Below are 18,237 nucleotides of genomic sequence, written 5' to 3'. Positions count from 1 at the left end.
AATAGTGGCTTCCACTTCGCCCCTTTACTTATACCGACGCCCTTTGGGTGCTTGCACTGAGGGTAGTAACTTCAGCATACCATGCTAGTTTTTTCTCTGGTATATTTAGGATATACGTATATTTGTATTTATACTTTAAAAATGAGCTACAGGGATTTTTCACCGGGCGACACAGGTTTTCCCCCAGAAACAGATTTTTCCTTCGTCAAAATCCCTTTAGTGACGTCATTGTACCAACCCCCTCCATTTCTGTGCACCAATCACAGACTCAACTTTTGCCTTGGAAATTGATTTCTCCTGCAGTTTCTGTGGTGGTTTTGAGTAATTGCTTCGCACCTGCTTTTACCTAGGAAATTGATTTTTTCCTACAGTTCTAATGTTTTTGATGTAGACATGGTGATCTTTTGTTGATCAACTGTTATTTATGTCCACGACTATCTAACAAGCGGCCCCCCTCAACTCATGCCTTCTATGTAGAACCTGGCGCCCCCCAAATGAGTATTCCTCCTTCCCTCAGCCACTTCCCACCATGGCACATATGGCTCCCTGAGGGTTTGCCTATCCCTTTGTCTATAATAGAGCACAAACATGGCCGCTTTATTTATATTTGTTCTCCCCCACCCAAACCCCAAATTCCCAAAGTCCCCCATCATTATTGGGTAGAGATAGGAGGTATATATTCGCTGACCCCCAAAAGATAACAACCGTTTCTTCATCAAAAGCACTAAAACTGTAGGAAAAATCAATTTCCAAGGTGAAAGTAGCAAACCCAAATACAGCAGAAAAAAAGTGTAAAGAGTTACAAATAGGAACAAATGACCCTCATGCCAACTACATGCTGCTTGGGAATAACATAAATAGTGTAGAACATGAAGCAGACCTTGGAGTTATTATTACCAAGGACTTAAAATCCACAAAACAGTACATAAAAGCTGAAAAGATGGCACAGAAACTAGTGGGATATACAAAGAGGCAGTTCAAATACAGAAACAGGGAAACTGTGCTGCAGCTCTACACATCAATAGTAGTTAGAATTACAGTATCACCAACATACAAATACAAAACTAAAACTAAAAACTATATGAGAGAAATTGGCTATGCCTGAATATAGAGGTCACTTGATTAGTTTTCACATGTATGTAAGTCATATATTTTAAGGGTAATGTTGTAAGATGACTTTGAAATGATATGAAAGTGGTTTAGGATGATAATTTAAGGTATATTTGGTGCTTGAATTATTTAAATAGGCAGTTATAAGCATTCTAACTTAAGGTATATGTAGAGGGTATTTGGTGTTTGTACCTATTATAATTGGCAATTTTAGAGGGGAGCTCTAACTAATTGCGATTTCAACTTATCACGGGTGGTTGTGGTCCCTAAACCCCCTAATACTGAGGGTTGAATGTATTTCTAAAATACACAGAAACTGAAAAAATAACAAAACTCAAAATGCTGTACCAACTTAAGCCACAGAGCTCCAATGCACCATGACAGTCAAATATGAACTTTGACCAAAATAAAGCAATAAACTTGTGAAATTGTAAAAATCTTTAATTTTTTTCTGACCAAAATTAAGGTGTCTTGGGGGTCGGAGTAAATATACAATAAATATACAAGTACATATTCCATTCTTTCATCTCAACTCCATTAACCACAGTGTTATTTCTGAGGACAAAAAAAATCTAGTCTCTCACTTAAGACTGAGGCCTCTACTGCATATTCAAGGTTCTATCTGCATATAACCACCACATCTCTATTACTGCACTTGAATGAACTTTATTGCTCTTCCTAGGAATACTGGTGTTTATGATGCGGCTTCTTGTTCCCTCCATTTTTCCTTTATGTATTTGCATTTCCATTCTAACATTAATTTTCTAATTATTTGCTCTGCTTCAACATAAACTGGGTCAGTTTTCATACAAGTAGCTAGGGGTTTGCATATAATGCCTTCCCCTGTTGATTATTATGAGTATTCCTTTTCATTCTTAATTCTTTTATTTTTGCTTTATTTCTTTGTGTTAACTGTGATACTTCAGTTGTCAGTTTTCCATTTTTCTTACCCGGCTGGATTTCATCTAAACGCATGGAAGGCATCTTTTGTGGCTCCTGATATCATGTAAATTTCTATGAGTAGTGCTTATGCTGTTTATTCTAGATATGTGCTTGAAATTTTTAGGTTACAATTTTTCATCAAAGTAACTGTTGTCCTTTGTAACCATGTTTTCATTCACTTCAAGAATAATTGTGATTTTCACCATTAATAGTTATTTTCATTACACTAAGAGCAACGGTTAATTGAGTGTGGGCCATTGTGTCATAAACTTACAATTGTTCTTTTTAACCATTGATATGTTTTAATACCAAGACTGCATACTTGTCAGGATCTGCCTGCCTAGGTGAGCTTGCAACTTGTTTGTGTCTTCTTATACAAAGGTTTTCACTTATCGCACTTGTCATACAGCTACATAATTAGTATACTCATGGTGTTGCTGCTACATTTCTCAAATATTTCTAGTTGTGAGCAATTAATACATGAACCCAAACACCAACCTAACAACCCTCTTGACCTTTTATTCATACACTACAGGGACCGTATCTGGAGTGGTGGGTTCATCTGAATCTTATTTGCTTAAGGTTAATGTGGAGATGGATGAGGTTGTTCCTAATGTTAGCTTTTCAAAAGGCATACAGTACTTGAAATCCCAGGTCAATTAGGATGGCATTCACATTTATATTATTGAGCTTGTGTGGGGCAATATTCATGAAGGTCCAAATATTATGAATGTTTAAATGATCATCTTAAGACTATTGTTAAAGGGTGAATTCCTTCTAAAATTCTCATATTTCTGATTCCCATTAGAATGAAAAATATCATTGTTATTATTCTGAAGCCAGTATAACCCATCAATACTTTCCTATGTATGAAATTAATATAATATAACTAACTTTATATCTTGAATTACTTACTGGCATCAATAGGTTTTTATTTTTATTTTCCCATAGAAGTCTGTCAATCAATTTGCTTAGAAATGGGCCGGGAATACTTTGTCATATGTCACGATTTAAAGCATACTCTGCTACTGAAAGCATGGATACAAAAATCTTAATAAAATCTCCTAAATTATGTTTTTACAAACACTAAATTGCTAAATGCACATCAACCTCCTAACACTGGAGATAAAGTTTCCCTCATAACATACCAAACCCTCTGACAATCTCACCATGATACCTTAGAGTGACTACAAATACTAAATATAACAGAACCTACATGATCTCTATTCCTAGGATCTCTTATCATTTAAACCAGTAAAAAGAACTCTATCATGTGTTTTTCAACAAATCTAAACATCTGCAGCCACAAGCTATACACCTTTGACTCTGCTTACACTGAGGACTTACCTTGAGAAATTTATCTGCCATAAAAGCAAACAAGGACTGATGGTTTAGGTAATACATTTAGGCATGATTATGTTAAAAATCATACTATGGTTCTCAATACTACTTTCTTTTTACAACATTACTCGAACTCCTTTTTACTTGAGTGGCAAAGATAAACTTACACAATGCATAAGAGGAGTGGGTTTTTGGAACAAGGATAATACCTCTCTCTGTTTTCCTTTGGCTTTCCTCTTGCTACCACCTGAAAAACAAGGCATAATTGACAGCTGCTCAGAAAAAATAATCAACATATCTCTGTTTTGTAAACTATAAACAGAGGGGATTTTTATCACAAAGTCATGAACACATGCATTTCACACTTACCACTTGTGGACCACTTATGATACAAAATAAATTAATTGTTTCTCTTAAAAAATAGCTAGTAATCTGTATTAGAGGTTCTAAGTCAAAAGGTTAAGTATATCTTAGATTTATCAGACCACTGAGCTGATTAACAGCTCTCCTAGGGCTAACCCGAAGGATTAGATATTTTTACGTGGCTAGGAACCAATTGGTCACCTAGCAACGGGACCAACAGCTTATTGTGGGATCTGATCCACACAATATCGAGAAATGAATTTCTATCACCAGAAATAAATTCCTCTGATTCCGCGTTGGCCTTACCTTACAGACCTTACAGACTTACATCTTGTTCGGGTTGCCCCAGGTCCCTCAGTGTGAGGCACCTCTAGTGTCTACCAGAGAGTTGCTAGTACATCTTCCGGTATATTTTGCATCTTCCAATCTTGGATGGTCTGGGATGCAGTTTAGATATTTGTCGAGCTTATTCTTAAACACATCTACGCTCACTCCTGATATATTCCTCAGATGAGCTGGCAACGCATTGAATAGACGCTGCATTATCGAGTGCTGGTGCGTAGTGGATTAATGTCCTGTGTGCTTTCCTTATTTTTCCTGGTATAGTTTTGGGCACTATTAATCTACCTCTGCTTGCTCTTTCTGATATTTTTAGTTCCATGATATTTTCTGCTATCCTTCTATCTGTTTCCATGCCTGAATTATCATGTAGCGTTCTCTTCTCCTTTCTAGACTATATAATTTTAAGAATTGTAGTCTTTCCCAGTAGTCTAGGTCCTTAACTTCTTCTATTCTAGCTGTAAATGACCTTTGTACACTCTCATTTGTGCAATATCCTTTTGATAGTGTGGGTACCATATCATATTGCAATATTCAACGTGGACTCACGAACATATGTTTATACAGCATAATCATGTGTTCAGCTTTTCTTGTTTGACAAAAAAGTGCCGTAACAACATTCCCATTTTTGCTTTACATTTTGCCAACAGAGTTGCTATTTGATCATTGCATAACATGTTCCTATTCATCATCACACCAAGGTCTTTAACTGCTTCCTTATTTGTGATGGTCTCATTATTAGGTCCCTTATATGCATATAGCTTTCTTTCTCTGTCTCCATAATTTATTGATTCAAATTTATCAGAGTTAAATACCATCCTATTTACCTCTGCCCAATCATATACTTTGTTAAGGTCTCTTTGTAGAGCGTTCCTATCTTCATCACAAGTAATTTCTCTACTTATTCTTGTGTCATCTGCGAAACTACTCACTACCGAATCTTTAACATTATTGTCTATGTCTTCAATCATAATAACAAACAGTATTGCAGCTAACACCGTACCTTGCGGCACACCGGATATTACTTGGCTTCATCCGATTTCTCGTCGTTTGCAATAACTATCTGTTTTCTGTTGTGTAAAAATTCTTTTAACCATCTTCCTACTTTATCCACGCTTATTGTGTTTTCTAATTTTCTTCGCTAAATATATTATGGTCTACTTTATCAAAAGCTTTTGCAAAGTCTAAATAAACCACATCTGTTTCTTTCATCCGCTTTTCATATTTTTGAATATGTTTTCACGGTGGACTAACAGTTGGGTTTGTGTACTTTTTCCGGGTACGAACCATGTTGTCCTTTATTAAACAAATTATTTTTATTAAATGTTTCATAATATTTTTCTTCATTACCCTTTCATACACTTTCATAATATGTGATGTTAGACTCACAGGCCTATAATTACTTGCCTCTAGTCTTGATCCACTTTTGAAAGTAGGGGTAATATATGCTAATTTGTGCTCATCATATATCTTGCCTGTATCTACACTTTGTCTTAATAATATTGCAAGTGGCTTTGCGATAGAATGAACTACTTTCTTTAACAAAATAGCAGGAATTCCATCAGGCCCTGCAGCAGCTCCATTTTTAATTTCATTAATAGCCTGCACAATATCAGCTTCATTAATATCTATGTCAGCTAAATATTCACTATTTTCATCCCTTACTTCTATATCATTATCTTCATTATCTATTCTAGGGGTGAATTCTCTCTTATATCGTTCTGCCAGTATGTTGCAAATTTCCTTTTTTTCATTCGTTAATCTCCCTTCAATTCTCAGAGGGCCTATTTCTATTCTTCTTTTATTCATCTTCTTCGCATATGAGTATAATAGTTTGGGGTTTTGCTTGATATTTAATAGGGTTTTTTCTTCCAAGTCCCGTTTTTCATTTCTTTTGATTGTATAATCTTTTGTTCTGCATTTTCTATCTTACTTTTTAGTTCTATAAAACTTCATGCATTTTTTACTTTTTTTTTTTTTTTGCAAGACCTTTTTCCACTTTCTGATTTTCTGGAACAAGATCCTTCTGTCTCTTGGTATGCATGAATGATGTTTACTTTTCTTCTTCGGTATATATTTTTCCACTATTATCTCCAATATTTTATATAATATCTCCGTATTTACCCTTATGTCATCACTTACGAAAATGTTATCCCAATCTTTGTTTAATTCTTCATTAATTTCTGACCATTTTATATTTTACTGTAGAAGTTGTATTTTCCATATCCTTCCCACTTTTTCATTTCTTGCTTATCTCTATTTTCACTTGCTTTGGAATGAACTGTTAATTCTATGACATTATGGTCTGAATACTCGCATTATAAACTATTATTTCTTTAACATAATTCATCTCGTTCACAAATACTAGGTCTAAAGTATTTTCCTTTCTTGTTGGCAGGTGATTTATTTGTTGAATGTTGTATTCTAGTAGCATATCTAATAGCTTTTCAAATTGCCTCTTATCTTCTGCACTACTATTACTCTCTTTTTTATATGTATAAGTACAACCACAATCTCCTATTCGTTCTTTCCATTCTACGAAAGGAAAGTTGAAGTCACCAGATAGGAGAATAGTCCAGTCCTTGTGATTTCTACATATATCATCCAATTTTTCAATTATTATGTCAAACTCTTTAGTATTAGGAGGTCTATATATTACTATGTTCATCAATTTTTCAGATTCAAATTCTACCGCTATTAGTTCACATTCTGAGTTACTATATTTCTCATATATTTTTCCTTGTTTTTTGTCTTTCCCATATATTGCGGTTCCCCCTTGATTCCTATTTTTTCTATCTGATCTATAAGTTTGGAACCCTTTTATTTGATCATCATTCCCAGTCTCTTGGGAATACCAGGTTTCACTTATATTCATTATATCTATTTTCTTTTCATTTTGGGTTAGTTCTTCTAAGTACTCTATTTTCTTTTTGAGTTACTCATAACTAGACCCTGCGCATTCATCACTATGATGGTTTGCGTGTTTTCTCCTTCATTTAATACTGATAGTAATAAGGATTTTCCCATGTCTCTTTCCTGTTCTGGTATGTTGTTCTTTTTTTCATTTCCAGAATTTCTGACATTAAAAAATCCAACTTTTCCATAATATTTGATCTTCCTTCATCATAATTATTAATTTTGTGTCTGAATCTGCAATTTTCTCCGTTTCTGCAATATCCTCTTGCATAATAAATAGTTATTATCTCTTGAGTAGAATTTCGGAGCTGATGCTTTGAAATTTTTTGCTGACACCTCTGCATATCTCATGGTGGTTTGCTTTTCTCTTTACCTGATATTCTTGATTTCTCTCTTTATTTGTTTCTTTCTTATTTGGATTTTATTACTTGGTTGGTTATTTATTTGATTATGATTCATGGCTACAGGGTGCATATATTTGCATTTTTTGTCGAACTTACATCCTTTTCCTTCTTTTAGGTTTTTACATATTTTTGGATGCAGATCTCTGCAATCATCCCCATATCCATCTAAGTATGCACATTTACCATATATTTCATAGTTTTGACATATCTTAGGATGTTTGTAGTAACATCTTTCTCCAAATCTGCAATTCCCTCTTTTCAAAAGGTTGCAGATTTTGTCTTTCTTGTCTATTTTTTCCTCTTTCCCGTCATTGTATAGATCTGGGTAGAGCCTCTTCGGGATTTGCTTTTCTGTTGTCATATCGTAATTTATTTCTTCGTAGGTATGCTGCTTTATTGCCTATATGTAGTATCAATGAGTATCTCTGCATCCATACTTTTATCTTGTTCTTTGTTTTCCTTATTTTTTCTGTCATTTCATTTTTGTTTACTTCTCTTCCGTTTTCCTCTTCTTCTTTTTCTTCTTCTTCTTCCTCTTCCTCTTCTTCATCCTCAACTATTTGTACATTCAATCTTGATTTAATAACATTGTCTATCCATGATAGACATGTTGAACAAAAAAATTCTTGTATCTTTTCTCAAATCTTGTATTACCTCAGCACACTGTGGATGGGTCGGAATGTTGCATGCAGCACATTTTCTGATTAGGTTTTGTGGATTGACTATGCTATACCAACCTTACACAGTTTGCATGCTTTTGGCATTCTTTTTCCTAATGCATCAATTAGTATATTCACAAGATTTACCTTATTCATTTTCTTTGTCGGAATATGTTGGTTTATGTATATTTTTCTTTATGAGTCTCTTGACCACTTGGATTTTATTTGGAACTTCTTCAATTATTTTCAAGATGTTTTCATTAGATTTGTTCCAGTTTGAAGGATTATATCCTTCTAATATATCTATGAATGCTTTTGTATCTTTTTGGTTAGGACTGTTGCTGATTTCATAGATGAGAAATGCCAGTTCCCTTCCTGCTACCTCATCGTATTGTGAATCTGCTAAGCACGCCAAATTACGCCACCTTTTCCCGCAGTTGGAACTTACTGCCATCTTGTTCTGATTTATAGTATTACACTTGATAAACTAACTTAGAAGACGCTTTATCCTACTATTTTCACACTAATCTTATCACCGATAGTTCACGAACACTTCTAGATATTTCTCAAATTCTAGTCGTATGTTAAACTTGTGATATCTGTTGATTATTGTGACTTCACGCGGGTACGTCTCACCAAGCAAGATGGCTACTACGAGAGAGCTGGGATTTGAACTTCAGACCACAGGATTGGCAGCCGAGCACGAAAACTACTCATCCAGTGAGGAACTAGGTCAAAAGGTAACATCAATATTTATGAAAATGGAGGGGGAGTATCAATACAATTAATCAAATAAAATATTAATTTGTAAATGCTCGACAGCATGTTCCACAAAGAAAGTCGAATAGAAAATTACTTTCCTGTGATACATGACAGCAAGTTCCACAGAGAAAGCCTTTTTTCTACAAATTGTACAAAAATACAATGGTAAATATTTTTGGACTAAAGCTTCATTTCTTTAAAAAGTATGTAAGACAGTTTATCAGTATCAATGCCCTCCTTAACCAGGCAGTAAATTATCCATTATCAATGTTTCTTGTGTCTTACTCTCTTCTAGTACAACTTAAACAGAGTAGTATTCTGTTTTCAAACTAAATGCAAAAATGCTTTTGTAAATTGCTATACTTGTTTCCATGCTATTCTGAAAGCTGGTAATTAGAAAAGGTATACGTACAGTAGTGACCCAGACCTCGATCGTATTAAATCTCGAAATAATCGGATTTACACAGAAAATTGAGAAAATGTTGCATCTGAGCACAACCAAAAATCCGGAAACTGACCCAAGGAATCATATGATTTTTGTAAACAAAAGTGGTTTGGTCAGTCGCCGCTAATAGGCGTTGTTTCCATGCTCATTTGGCAAGGATAACAGTAAGAACCACAAATGAACTTAAGATTATTGAAAATTATAATGTAAAATGCATTCTGTGACAACCTTAAAATGCTGTGAGATCTTTAATGATAGGCTAACCCTTGAAGTGTCAATAGTTGTATCAATTAGTTGGCTACAGTCAAAACTATCACAAACTACTGACACTGTAAACAAAACATTTGTAACCTAATACAGGCAGCCCACGGCTAACGGCGCAATTGCTCAACGGCGAATCGGTTTTACGGCTGTTGTCAAAAATATTCATTAAAAAAATAAGACATTTTAAGGTATTTTTGCGGCACAATTTTCTGTCAACAGCGCCGCTGGCGCCATTATGTCTAACGAGTACATACATTTGTAGAAATACCGTTCAGTCCATAAAGGTTATGCAAATGATACTGAAAAATTGTATTGAGTGTTATTACATAGGTATTAGGGTAAAATATATGCCTCTGACGCTGTTCTATGCCGAAAACATAGAGTTGAAAGATTGCAAATTTAGCTATGGATGTGTCGATTTATAACTGTTAATGCTTTTATATTTAAAATGTGTATGAAAATGTATTACGTATAGGTATTTTTATTTCTGCATATAAATATGATACAAAGGCAGCTTTCGAAACTCCCCTTCACTTATCAAAATGATGTTTTTATGATAAAACAAAGTTTTATGTATACTTACCTGGCAGGTATATATAATTAAATTCCCACCCTCCTCCCCTCAGGATACAGGGTTCAGAGAAAATCTGATGAAAATGGGAATGGTTCCAAGCGCCAGCGCCATGGCAGCGGGGTGGTGATCACCTGAACTACCGGTAAACTAGCGGTTGCCGCAAGTTTTGAAAATTTCTGCCAGTGCGACAGAGAATATAGCTATATATATACCTGCCAGGTAAGTATACATAAAACTTTGTTTTATCATAAAAACGTCATTTTTATGCATGACACTTACCTGGCAGGTATATATATAGCTGACTGACACATTTGGAGGTGGGTCAAAGACAGCAACATCGTTGGAGTTTAAAAATAATAAAAAATAATAAATATTATTCTACTCCTTGGTTCCTTACCTGCTAAGGCAGCTGACTTCATAGTTCCTGCCTCTGAGCCTGCTTTACCTTAGTAGCTCTCAACTAGGACGTGACCTATTTGTTGAAGAAGCTCTAAAAGGATCTGACAACTGGACGTGACCAATGTGTTGACAGAAACCCTAGCCCTCTCTTACCACGGGCATTCATGCTAGGACTTATTAGACCACCTGAACCACACACACACACACACTAACAACCTAACCTCATAGACTGAAGAGGGTATATACCCTCTCAGACAACCATAAAAACACTATAACCTAATTTAAAAAAAACCCTTAGCATGTTAGTAGGTTATGGGGTGGAAACTCCTTTGCCCAATACTGCACCTGAGGAGACATACGGGCCCAACGTTTGACAGTTGTCAAAAGTTGTCTTGACGTCTCTTAGATAATGGGAGGCAAAAACTGAATTGGTCCTCCAAAACGTCGTTTCTATTATATCCTTGAGGGCCATATTTTTCTTGAACGCCAAGGACGTAGCTACCGCTCTAACTTCGTGCGCCTTGACTTTAAGTAGTCCGAAGTTTTCCTCTTGGCAAAGCATATGTGCTTCTTTAATTAGTTCTCTTAGAAAAAAGGCGATAGCATTTTTCGTCATGGGTCTACTTGGCTCTTTCACTGAACACCAAAGGGATCCTGAGGTCTCTCTAATACCTTTGGTTCTTTCCACATAATGACGCATAGCCCTTACTGGACAAAGAACCACTTCCTGTTCCTGACCCACAAGGTCGGAAAGACTCATAATTTCAAACCTTGGCCACGGATTAGATGGGTTTTCATTCTTGGCCAAGAAGTCTTCCTGGAAAGTGCACACTGCCTTGTTGTGTTTCCAGCCTATTTCTTTATTGATTGCCTGAAGTTCACTAATTCTTTTAGCCGTTGCTAACGCAACTAGAAAGATGGTCTTCTTCGAGATATCTCTCAAAGATGCACTTCTTAGAGGCTCGAACTTATTAGTGCCTAAAAACTTCAGGACAATATCTAAATTCCAAGAAGGGGCTCTGCATTGACGCTCCTTCTTTGTCTCAAAAGACCTGAGGAGGTCTCTAAGATCCAAGTTATTGGAAATATCTAAGCCTCTGTGTCTAAACACAGCGGCCAGCATACTCCTGTACCCCTTGACAGTTTGATTTGACAAACCTACTTCCTTCTTCAAATACAGGAGGAAGTCTGCAATTTGGGTCACAGAGGTACTGGATGAAGAAACCTTCTGCTTCTTGCACCACTTACGGAAGGTCTCCCATTTCGACTGGTACACCTTGATTGTTGAGGATTTTCGCGCTCTAGCAACTGCTTTGGCCGCTTCTCTAGAAAACCCCCTCGCTCTGACAAGTCTTTCGATAGTCTGAACGCAGTCGGACCCAGAGCAAGGGTGTTCTTGTGAAACCTGTCGAAGTGAGGTTGTTTGAGTAAATCTACTCCTGCGGGCAGTGTTCTTGGTGTGTCCACTGTCCATTCCAGTACTTCTGTGAACCAATTTTGGGCCGGCCAGTAGGGAGCTATGAGAGTGAGTCTTGTCCCGTAACTCTAACTGAACTTTTTCATGACCTTTCCTACTATCTTGAACGGAGGAAAGGCGTAAGCATCCAGACCCGTCCACTCTAACAGGAAGACATCCACCGCGACTGCTTGAAGGTCTGGGACTGGAGAGCAGTAGGCTGGCAATCTCTTCGTCATTGCAGTCGCTAAAAGGTCCACTACTGAACGGCCCCACAGTTTCCTCAGACTCTGGCATACCTCTTGATGCAGCATCCACTCCGTCGGAAGTAGTTGCCCTTCCGTGCTCAGCAGGTCCGCTCTGACATTCTTCTCCCCCTGAATGAACCTGGTGAGCAGGGTGACATTCTCTTTCTCTGCCCAAAGAAGGACTTGTTTCGCCAGATTGCACAGAGACACAGAATGAGTCCCCCCTTGCTTGCAGATGTATGCCAGAGCTGTGGTATTGTCTGCGTTGATCTGCACTACTTTGTCGCGGACCAAGACCTTGAACGCCTTCAAAGCCAAGAAAATCGCCATCAGTTCCTTCCTGTTTATATGCCAAGACGCTTCCTCTTTATTCCAGAGGCCTGACACTTACTTCTTGAGGACCTAGTGTCGCTCCCCAACCTGCGTCCGAGGCGTCGGAGAATAATACTAGGTCTGGGTTCTTCTGTTGGAGCAATGTACCCTCTGCTAACTTTCCTGGAGTTAGCCACCATTTCAATTCCTCCTTGATCTTGATGGGAATTTGAAACAGGAAGGAATCCGGTTGCGATCTTCTTGGCCAGACTTCGTTCAGGAAGAACTGCAAGGGTCTCATGTGAAGCCTTCCTAGAGAAACGAACCGCTCTATTGAAGAGAGCGTCCCCAGTAAGCTCATCCACTCTCTCACAGAGCATTGGTCTTTCTCTAGGAAGGCTTGCACCTTCCGAAGGCATAGGACTTGCCTGTCGGGGGATGGAAAAGCCCGAAAAGTTGCTGAGGAAATCAGAATCCCCACATAGACTAGCTCCTGTTTGGGGATCAGTTGCGACTTTTCAAGGTTTACCATCAGACCCAACTCCTTCGTCAAACTTAAGGTTAATTTTAAGTCATCCAGACATTGTTGTCTCGACTGGGATCTTATCAGCCTATCGTCTAGGTAGAGTGAGGCTCTGATCCCTAATAGGTGCAGCCACCTCGCCACATTCGACAATCCTTGTGAACACCTGTGGAGCTGTGCAAAGCCCGAGGCATAGGGCCCTAAATTGAAAGACCTTGTTCTGGATCACAAACCTTAGGTACTTCCTGTATCTCGGATGAATGGGAGTATGGAAATATGCATCTTGAAGGTCCAGGGTCACCATCCAGTCCCCTGGACGCACCGCTGCCAGCACCGATTCGTTCGTTTCCATCGTAAACTTGGTCTTCTCCACGAACAAGTTCAGATGGCTCACATCCAGTACTGGCCTCCATCCCCCCGAAGCTTTCGGTAACAGGAAAAGACGGTTGTAAAACCCTGGAGACGAGTGGTCCAGAACAGGTTTCTTCAGGAAGGGGATCTTGTATCCTTCCTGGGCTACACTGACGGACCAGGGATCCGCTCTCTTTCTTCGCTAGACTTCCCAAAATCCCAGGAGTCTGGCCCCAACTGTAGTCTGGAGGACTTGAAAATCATTGTTTGCTTGAAGTTTTCGATCCTCTTTTAGCAGGCATTCTTTTTCCTCTAAAGGAGGGGCAAGAGAACGGTCTACCCCGAAAGGGTTGTTGAGTCGGTCTTGACTCCTTTGGTGTCTTCTTCACAATCTTGGGAGGCAAGTACTTTCTCACTGACGAAGTCAGAAGGTCCTGAGTTGCCTTCTGAGTAAGGGAAAGGGAGATGTCCTTGATGATCTTCGATGGAAAAAGTTGGTCTGAGAGTGGGGAGAAAGCCAACTTGGACTTCTGAGCGTTCGACACTCCCTTGGCTGCAAATGAACACAGGAGGGTCCTCTTCTTCAGAACCCCTGCTGTAAAGAGGGATGCAAGCTCATTCGCCCCATCTCTCAGGGCTTTGTCCATACTGGATATAATACTCCTCGGAACTTCCAACTCAGTAGAGCCTTTACCTTCCAAGGTACGAGCCAAAGCCCCCAAAGACCAGTCGAGGAAGTTGAAAACTTCAAAAGTACGAAAAATGCCCTTCAACAGATGGTCAAACTCTGAAGAAGTCCACCAAATCTTGGCCGAGTGTAAGGCATGTCTACGAGCACTGTCGACAATATTGGAGAAGTCCCCCTGGGAGGAGGCAGGAACTCCCAGGCCAAGACTTTCCCCCGTAGCATACCACACACCCGACTTCGACGCCAACTTGGCTGGAGGGAAGCAAAAAGAAGTCTTAACTGCTTCCCTCTTTCCTTCAACCAAGCATTAACCCGGTGAAGAGCTTTCTTGGCCGTGATGGAGAGTGTCATCTTCAAGAAGGAGGACTTCTTGGGGGTTTTGGTCCTAGTGTACTGCGAAAGGGGGGACAAAGGTGCTGAAGGTTGAAACTCCCCCTCAAACAGAGACAGGAGGCAAGTAGTCAGTCTCTTATAGTCCGAAGATGGAGCTTCAGCATTTCTCTCTTCTTCAGAAATAAAGTCTTCCACGTCCTCTTCAGCTGAAGAAATATCCTGGATGCCCAAGTCCTGCTCCAGACTACAAGCAGAATCCGCCTCCAAGACTTGCTTGCTGGAATGAGACTGAGGGATCGCGTCCTGACGAAAAGCGTCCCGGTCTGGTCGAGAGGCGGACGGGTCAAAGTCCTGCCGTCTGCGTCTTGCGTCCAAAGCGTGAGTTGTGTCCATCCAACGTTCTTCTAGCTTCCTCTTGCGTCCTGCATCCTGAGCTGTTGAGCAGCCGTCTGTCTTCGACGGAAAACTGCGTCCTGTTTCCCGAGACTTCGAAGGGCGAGAGGAAGGAGGCAAAATCTTGTCCTGCATCCTCTTGGAGGACTTGACGGGAAGAAACTCGTCTTTACGTCTGGAGGAAGACTGATCGGGTGTTTCCCAAGACTTGACAAGATCAGCTAACTTAGCCTGCATCTCCCTCAAAAAGTTCTTAGTAGGATCCGCTTCCTAACGGATCGAACGAGAAGGAGGAGAGCGAAGACGAGAAGAGCTGGGATGAGGAGGAGAGTGGTCCTGAGGTCTACGAGACGGAGAGGAGAAAGGGGAGCGAACACACGACGAAGTAGGAGAATCTCTAACTGGAGAAATGCCGCCAAACGAACGTCCTGCGTCCTCTCTCGCAAGATATGTTCTCTTCCTCTTGACGGGGATTGCGTCCTCATCCGAACTAGACGAAAAAATCTCGGGACTACTCCATCCTTCTTGAGCGTAGCGAAGTTCATCCTGAGACGGGGATGGTCTCCATGTCCTCTTGAGGGGACACGATTCCTCCAAATAGCGCCGTTTCCTGCATGACGCAGAGCTATCGGAGGAGAACAAACACTTCACAGTAACGCCTTTTCTTTGGCGTACTGCTGCAGCCTGGGACGCAACAACAGGACTGCCTGAAGGGACGACTGATTGTGTGAAAACCCCTCTCGCCTCCCTTCGACTGTCGACTTTCCTTCTCCCCACTTTATCAGTTAATCGCTGAATCTGATCGCCCATCGAAGCAAGGGCAGCAAACACTTTCACATATTGCGAATCCTTCGATTCCTCAGATACAGCAGCGGGTGCAGGAGAAACCTGGGGAGAAGGTGCTACAGGTTCTACTTGGGAAGGAACAAGAGAAGAAACAGTAATAGATTCATTCAAGGCTTTGCTAGATGAACCCGGTCTTTCACTCCGAGACACTGATCTCCTAACACGATCTTTCTCCAATCGTTCAACATACTTAGTGAGAGTTTTCCACTCTTTCTCAGTCAAATTCTCACACTCATTGCACTTATTCTCCCAAGTACATACAAATTCTCTACACTTCTTACACACAGTGTGAGGGTCTACCGAAGATTTCGGTTGTCTAACTTTACACCCTTCTTTCACACATACTCTAAACACAATACCGGAATCAGACATAATTCAAAGAAAATCCAAAAGCGATTGCCTAGCCAACGTTCCAATACAATACCAAACCAGCAGTCCAAAAGCAGTGAAAAGTCGGCAAACTAGATCGAAAACCTAGCAGGGAACCCACAACGATGTTGAAGGTTTGGCTGGCAGAGAAAATCTGATGAAAATGGGAATGGTTCCAAGCGCCAGCGCCACGGGAGCGGGGTGGTGATCACCTGAACTACCGGTAAACTAGCGGTTGCTGCGAGTTTTGAAAATTTCTGCATGTGTGACATAAAATATAGCTATATATATACCTGCAAGGTAAGTGTCATGCATAAAATATATTTTTTCATGTTCATTCTTGTAAGCCGACGCCTGCCGCTCCTCCGAAAACATCAAGTTAAAAAAAGTGCAAATTTAGCAATCGATGTGTCGATTTTATAAATGTTCATGCTTTGATGTTTAAAATGTGTATGCAAATGTATTATGTACAGGGTATTTTTAATTATGCACAGAAATATGATACTAAGGCTGCTTTTGAAACTGCCCTTCACGTTATCAAATACAATTTTTTTCCATGTTCATTCTCATAAGCAGCTGCCTGCCGCTCTTCCAAAATATATGTGTATGAGAATATATTACGTATAAGGTATTTTTATTTTTGTACATAAATATGATACAAATTAAGGCAGCTTTCGTAACTACCCTCCACGTTGTCAGAGAATGTTTTTTCATGTTCGTTCTTGTCCGCCACTGTTCCACAAAATGCATTGTGTTATTTTAACCCTCTTACGCCAATTGGACGTATTAAACGTCGATATAAATTGTCTCTCGGGTGCCGATTGGAAGTATTAAACGTCGACATAAAAGTTTCTTAAAAATTCACAAAAAAATACTTATAGGCCTACCAGGCGAAAACTTTTGAATCACGCGCCTTGGGGGATGCTGGGAGCTCATGGATCAAGGCGTTGTTTTGTTTACAATCGTTACGCAGGCGCACAAGCGTGAATTTCTTTCTTATCGCACTAAAAAGTATCAGTGAGACATCTCAAAAATTATTTCGTCACTTTGACATAATTTTTGCACCATTTTAAATTAGCCGTTACATGGAGTATTATATATGAAAATGTGTGCAATTTCATGTTGAATACAACAAAAAATACTCATGATTGAAGCTTTCATCAGTTTTGAAATATTCTCATATAAATAACGATAAGTGCCAAATTTTCAACCTTCAGTCAACTTTGACTCTACCGAAATGGTCGAAAAACGTAATTGTAAGCTAAAACTCTTATATTCTAGTAATAGTCAATCATTTACCTTCATTTTGCAACAAATTGGACGTCTCTAGCACAATATTTCGATTTATGGTGAATTTATGAAAAAAAAATTTTCCTTACGTCCGCACGGTAAATCTTCCGAGAAATTTGTTCATGCGATTGTCGTAATGTTTGCACCATTTTATATTTGCCGTTACAAAAAGTTTTATATATGGAAATGTGTGCAATTTCATGCAAAATACAACTAAAAACAACCCATGGTTGTAGCTTTTATCAGTTTTGAAATATTTTCATATAAATAACGATAAGTGCCAAAATTTCAACCTTCGGTCAACTTTGACTCTACCGAAATGGTAAAAAAACGCAATTGCAAGCTAAAACGCTTACATTCTAGTAATATTCAATCATTTACCTTCATTTTGCAACAAATTGGAAGTCTCTAGCACAATATTTTGATTTAAGGTGAATTTATGGAAAAAAAAAAAAAAATTCCTTAGGTCCGCGCGGTAACTATTCCGAAAAAAATCAGAAATTTTTTCGTGTGATTGTCGTAATGTTTGCACCATTTTAAATTAGCCGTTACATAAAGTTTTATATATGAAAAAGTTTTATATAAGAAAATGTGTGCAATTTCATGTAGAATACAACATAAAATGATTGAAGGTTGTAGCTTTTCTCATTTTCGAAATATTTGCATATAAATCATGATAAATAGAAAAAAAACCACCTTCGGTCAACTTTGACTCTACCGAAATAGTAAAAAAACGCAATTGTAAGCTAAAACTCTTACAGTCTAGTAATATTCAGTCATTTATCTTCATTTTTAAACAAATTCAAAGTCTCTAGTACAATATTTAGATTTATAATGAATTTTAAAAAAACTTTCCTTCCTCCGTGCGCGGATTCTCCGCCGCAAATCTCCGAAATGCGTATGTCGCATT

The 18,237-nt window shown here is 38.8% G+C and overlaps 1 protein-coding gene across 1 annotated transcript; it reads right to left on the bottom strand.

Moving 5' to 3' along the window:
• Positions 1 to 10,828: 10,828 nt before the first annotated feature.
• On the bottom strand, positions 10,829 to 13,470 carry LOC135221257 (uncharacterized). The gene is made up of 2 exons (XM_064259073.1): positions 13,291 to 13,470; positions 10,829 to 12,361 (listed from the first exon to the last, which is right to left on the bottom strand). The coding sequence occupies exons 1-2, from the start codon at positions 13,468 to 13,470 to the stop codon at positions 10,829 to 10,831; spliced, it is 1,713 nt and encodes a 570-aa protein (XP_064115143.1).
• Between the last annotated feature and the right edge of the window lie 4,767 nt (positions 13,471 to 18,237).

Source organism: Macrobrachium nipponense, chromosome 2 (genome assembly GCF_015104395.2).
Source record: "Macrobrachium nipponense isolate FS-2020 chromosome 2, ASM1510439v2, whole genome shotgun sequence".
In the NCBI taxonomy this organism is placed as follows: domain Eukaryota; kingdom Metazoa; phylum Arthropoda; class Malacostraca; order Decapoda; family Palaemonidae; genus Macrobrachium; species Macrobrachium nipponense.
The sequence above is the reverse complement of the archived record's forward strand: the minus strand, read 5'-3'. Positions and strand labels throughout refer to the sequence as shown.

What these genes read in the sequence shown, in the direction of transcription:
- LOC135221257 (XM_064259073.1), bottom strand. Translation starts at nt 13,470, where the DNA reads ATGGAGGCCAGTACTGGATGTGAGCCATCTGAACTTGTTCGTGGAGAA. An exon ending in AGATACAGGAAGTACCTAAG is followed by an intron (nt 12,362 to 13,290) that starts GTTTGTGATCCA and finishes CCTGCTCACCAG; the next exon opens with GTTCATTCAGGGGGAGAAGA.